Here is a 5,242-nt window from a genome sequence, read left to right on the forward strand (position 1 = left end):
TATCATTGGAGAAAAAAGTGAGTGTGCCACTCTAGCTGCCATTTATATAACAGATACAGATGACCTAACTAATAATACTTTCTATTTTGCTTTTTGTGTGATCAATTAATTAATTAATTAATTTTGTGTTGTTCAATTATTTGTATTGTTATTATTGCTACTTTTATTGATTATCACTCTTTTGCTTTGGCAACAGATACTGAAGTGGGCTATTTAATGCCAATAAAGCTCACTTGAATTGAATTGAATTGAATTGAGATAAGAGAGACAGAGAGAGACAGAGTCAGAGAGTGAGAGAGTGAGAGAGAGAGAGAGAGAGAGAGAGAGAGATAGATAGAGACAGAGACAGAGACAGAGAGTGAGTAAGTAAGTGTGTTTGGGGAGTCCAGAGGTTCAGTTCTCTTGTAAAAAAAATAAAAGGCATATAACTGTGTGTTACATCTTGGAGGGAGCAGACAGCACAATATGTACTGTAAGCCGACGCCACCACGAGTGCCGCCTGCTCACTCCGCCTCCTCAGTCTTGTAGAAAGACAAGAAACTGTGACACACAGCAAACTAACTGTCCTTTTGCTGCCGCAACACCAACAAACCAATGTGAGAGGGCAGAGCGCCACTTATGAAAGAGAGAAGGATAAAGAGAGAGAGAGATAGGGAGAGAGGGAGATAGGAACAGCAGAGACAGACATAGAGAGGAAGATAAAATAAAGCATCAGAGAGGAAAGAGAGAGAGAGAGAAGAGAGAGGGAAGAGAGAGGAGAGAGAGAGGAGCAGATAGACAGGGAGATACAAACAGAGGAATAATGGGAAAGCGTAGAGCTTATGCAGTGAAAGGAACACATTAGAGGCGACCTGCTGCGACAGTAGTATGGGGAACACTGAATAACTGCCTCCATTTAGACCAATGGTGGTGGTATGGAGCTATGGGCCTCAGATGGACACACACACACACACCCATGCGTCCATACACACCCACATGCAAGCACACACACACTTGTGAACACACACTCTTGCGCAAATACATACGTGGAAGCAAAAAAACACACTCAAACTGCATGTAATAGCCCGTGCAACACACACTCTTACGAATGGATGCACACAGATGTGAGAGCACACACACACACACACACACACACACACAGTATACCTCCGTCCAGCTCTCCTCCTCATCTCTCCTCTGCCCCTCATTCACACATTTTTCCACATTGGCCGGATTAGGAACACTTTCTCTTGGATGTGCGAGGCTGCCCCGCGCACAAAGAAACACTTGGGGACAGGATTAGTAGGCTTAAAGGGGATTCACATATGTCCAGTTCAAGCAATTGGTATTCAAAGCTTTACACTTTCAAATGCCACCAAGAGAGAGCAAAGCCGACCAGCGCTTTTCTTTGCATTGGCAGCACCTTTATGAGAAGGGCTCTTTTGCTGGGCCAACAATGAGGCCGTGAATACACATTTTTACTGTTCTACGAGGGGGATCTCATTGGCGAAGGATAGAGCACCAAGTAGAATCTGAGACAGACTTTATTATTGGGGTTTGAAGTGCTGGGTGGGTGGGTGGATGGATGGATGGATGGATGGATGGATGGGTGGATGGGTGGATGGATGGGTGGGCTGACGGGACGGTTAGATGGTGGAAGAATGAGTGCTTCAGTTACTTCCACATGTTATTGTTTGTGTCCCGTTCCTCCACTCCTCCGGAACAAAAAAGACTTGGAGTACACTCTTCAGAATGGAGAGAGCGCTCTCATCGCCTCAATATAGCCAATACTGCCTCAATTTAACATATTGTCTCAATATTTCAATATGGCAACACCTTTAATGAATGAAGCGGTTTCGCAGTGCTTCATTGGTTTAGCTAATTCATCAATAAACTATGTCTTGTGATAATTGAGTTACTTCTCACAGTAGGTCCCTCTATTTTAATTTTTCATAAATTGCATTTTCTTTGTGTTAAGCTATTGGTGATCTTAACTCAATTTTTATTTCAGTCAAGAGGGTAGCTTACTGAAATATGTATTCATCATTAGTTGAGTAGGTGAAATACAGCTCCTCTTCACTGAAAAAAATAATGTTTTTAAGACATTATTATGAATTTTAATATTATTTAATATGATCTATTATTTCATATTATCTAGGTTTTTTTTTTTTCATTTTTATAACCATGAATAGTTGAATATTATAAATCAAATTTCTGTTTGCTCTTATTCCATTTTTTTCTCATTTTGCTTCATCTAAAATTGAGAATTGATGCTCTCCTATTGGCTTAAAATTATTTGTGGATCTTCTAAATGATATAATAGGCTATAATATAATGTAATATAATAATGAAAATAGTAGTAGCCTAGTAGCAGTATCATTATTAGTATTTAAATAATAATAACAATAATAATACTATAAAATGAAGATTTATCTCGCAGTAACACATCAAAACAAGTGATAAGTTTCCTAAAGCGCGGACCTGGAGCGGGCCGGACCTGCCGCCCACATGCTGCCATATGGCCAGCAGCGCGCAGTGTGTCGGAGCGGCATGTCACCTCTGTCCCAGCGGAGGCCCGCACCCCGCGGCTGAGGCGCTGCAGAGGAGAGCAATTTCCCGTCCCATTCCTTCCCATTCCCTTAGGCAACCATGAGCCGAGTCGGTGCAGCTAATTGCAGACACTTTTTTTTGTTTAAATTTTGAAATCCAATGAGCTGCCAACGCAACTCTTCAAATTTAAGAGAGCAAAGTGCAGGCTGTGTGTGTGTGTGAGAAGTGATTAGACTCTTCGTGTGGCTGATGAAGTTTTTAAGAGGCCACAGCATATTTTATCACGTATTAGCCTACTGAACGCGTGTTGATTCAAAAGAAAAGATTAAATGTGAAAATTAATTGGAATTATTAATTGATTATTTTACAGTAGTCATATCATGCGTAAAATCTACTACAATGCAGTCTATCAGAAAATGCACAGCAGTGCTGGAGAAATACATCAGAAACACAGCAGTAATTTATTAGGCAATCAGTTATAACGAATTTACAGTTTCAGCAGCATTTAAGTACCCTAAAAATGAAGTCGTTGTTGAAGCAACTTCCACGACATTTGCAACTGCATTTTATCTTTTAACAAAATGTTTTAACTGGACTTATAGGCAATTCCCAAGAGGAACAATTTCAAAACTGACCCGTTTGTCCCAGGAAGAGCAATTTCAAAAAAAAGAGCTGATCCACGACAAGAGAAGAGAGGAGAGGAGTTGGGTGAGGAGATGAAAGCGGAGGAGGAATGATGAGATGAACGAAAAGAGAAGAGAAGAGAAGAGGAGAGAAGAGGAGAGGAGAGGAGAGGAGAGGAGAGGAGAGAAGAGGAGAGGAGAAGAGAGGAGCGCTGTGCCCCCAACAGTGTCATGACAATGGCAGTGAATGGCTGCGCACCGTGGTCACTGGGACAGTCAAAGCACACCGCCCCCTTTCTAACGGGCACGTCATCCTAACTAGGCGTTATGAATAGGAAAGCCGCTTTTGTCTGCCCGCATATATAAATACTGACTATCTGTCTCCTCGCCACAGAGAAACAGTGTGTGAGAGAGAGCGAGTGCGCTTAACACAGGACCGCACTCACAGCACAGAGAGAGAGCGAGAGAGAGAGAGAGAGAGAGAGCGAGAGAGAGAGAGAGAGAGAGAGAGAGAGAGAGAGAGAGAGATAACTGGCGGTGCGACCGGCAAGTGTTGGTTGTTGTGATAAAGAGAGTGAGAAACGTGGGACAGCACGGGATACCGACAACATCAGGTGACCACAGAGAGGCTTAAGGCTCCAGAGAGACCGAGAGAGGGCAAGGAGAGAGAGGAGTGAGAGTGAGAGACAGAGAAAGAAGGAGGAAGCGAGCCGCGACCTCCTACCCAACCTCGGAAGCAAACTCATAAGATGAATTCCGACTCCAGCTCCAGCAGCAGAGCCTCTTCCCCGGACATGGACAGCTTGTTTCTCCGTGACCACCTCCCGCACCTCCAGCACCACCACCTCGGCTCGGTGTCCTCGTCCACGCAGAGCGGCGAGCTGCGGCAGAAGATGACCGGCGGCGAGCACCTGTCGTCGCGGTCCGGGGACCCCAAGACGCCGGGGGGCAGCAGTAGCAAGTACAAACTAAAGAAGCAGGTGACCGAGCACGAAGTCCAGCAGCTTCGCCTCAAGATCAACGGTCGGGAGCGGAAGCGCATGCACGACCTCAACCTGGCCATGGACGGCCTGCGCGAGGTGATGCCCTACGCGCACGGGCCCTCGGTGCGGAAGTTGTCCAAGATCGCCACGCTGCTGCTCGCCCGGAACTACATCCTGATGCTCACCAGCTCCTTGGACGAGATGAAGCGGCTGGTCGGGGAGATTTACGGAGGGCACCACTCCGCTTTCCACTGCGGGACCGTGACGCACGCCGCCGGCGGTGGGCACCCCGGGAACCCCGTCGCCGCGCACCAGATGCATCCTCTCCTCGGGAGCGCACTGACTTCGTCCACGTCGTCCACGCTGTCAAGCGCGCTGCCGGGGCTCACGTCCATCCGGGCGCCGCACGCCCTGATGAAGGGTTCCCCCGCCGCGCCCCCGGCCCTCCAGCTGGGGACGGGCTTCCAGCACTGGGCCGGGCTGCCGTGCCCCTGCACCATCTGCCAGGTGCCCCCCCCTCCACACCTCCCTATCACCTCCACCGGCCTTACGAGACTCACGGGGGAGAGCAAGGACGGGATGAAATGATGCCCGGTGTGACTGAGAGACAGAGACAGAAAGAGAGAGAGATGTCAATAATGTAAATAGAGAATTTTGGGCATGAGGGTGATCAAGGCCTCAGTGGTGCATGCGCTGTTTTGTCTGTTCTCTTGTTTGGCGTATGAGAAAAAAAAGTTTATTTTCCTCCTTGTAACAAGGACTTTGTCTAAAAAGACTGATGATTTTCCCAGTGAAGGTTTAAAAAAAAGTTTTGCTGATAGTTCGGTGTCATGCAACACGATGTGACATTTCTCTGAGTCTCATCTCACATCACAGTGTGGAGGGGAAGGAGGTTGCATGAAAGTTTTGATTTGTTATTACTTTTTTGTATCAGGCGTCATTTTGTGAAAACGAAGAATGCTCTCTGTGCCTTGTACCAAGGATTTAAAACCTGAGTTCTACAGTGTATGAAAATGGTTACAATTATGTATTTGACTTAAAAAAACATGAAACAATGGATTTTGACACCACTGAATTCTGGAGGAAAGACGTTTTTAGGTTTATTCT

At 46.1% G+C, this 5,242-nt stretch overlaps 1 protein-coding gene across 1 annotated transcript; it reads left to right on the plus strand.

Annotated features, from left to right (window-relative positions):
- Nucleotides 1–3,901: 3,901 nt before the first annotated feature.
- Nucleotides 3,902–4,723, plus strand: olig3 (oligodendrocyte transcription factor 3). Its single transcript, XM_071906601.2, has one exon. It carries the CDS (start codon nt 3,902–3,904, stop codon nt 4,721–4,723), a length of 822 nt encoding a protein of 273 aa, XP_071762702.1.
- The last annotated feature ends 519 nt before the right edge of the window (nt 4,724–5,242 follow it).

Source organism: Centroberyx gerrardi, chromosome 15 (assembly GCF_048128805.1).
Source record: "Centroberyx gerrardi isolate f3 chromosome 15, fCenGer3.hap1.cur.20231027, whole genome shotgun sequence".
Lineage (NCBI taxonomy): Eukaryota > Metazoa > Chordata > Actinopteri > Beryciformes > Berycidae > Centroberyx > Centroberyx gerrardi.

Coding starts and splice junctions, on each gene's coding strand:
- olig3 (XM_071906601.2), top strand. CDS start 3,902: ATGAATTCCGACTCCAGCTCCAGCAGCAGAGCCTCTTCCCCGGACATG.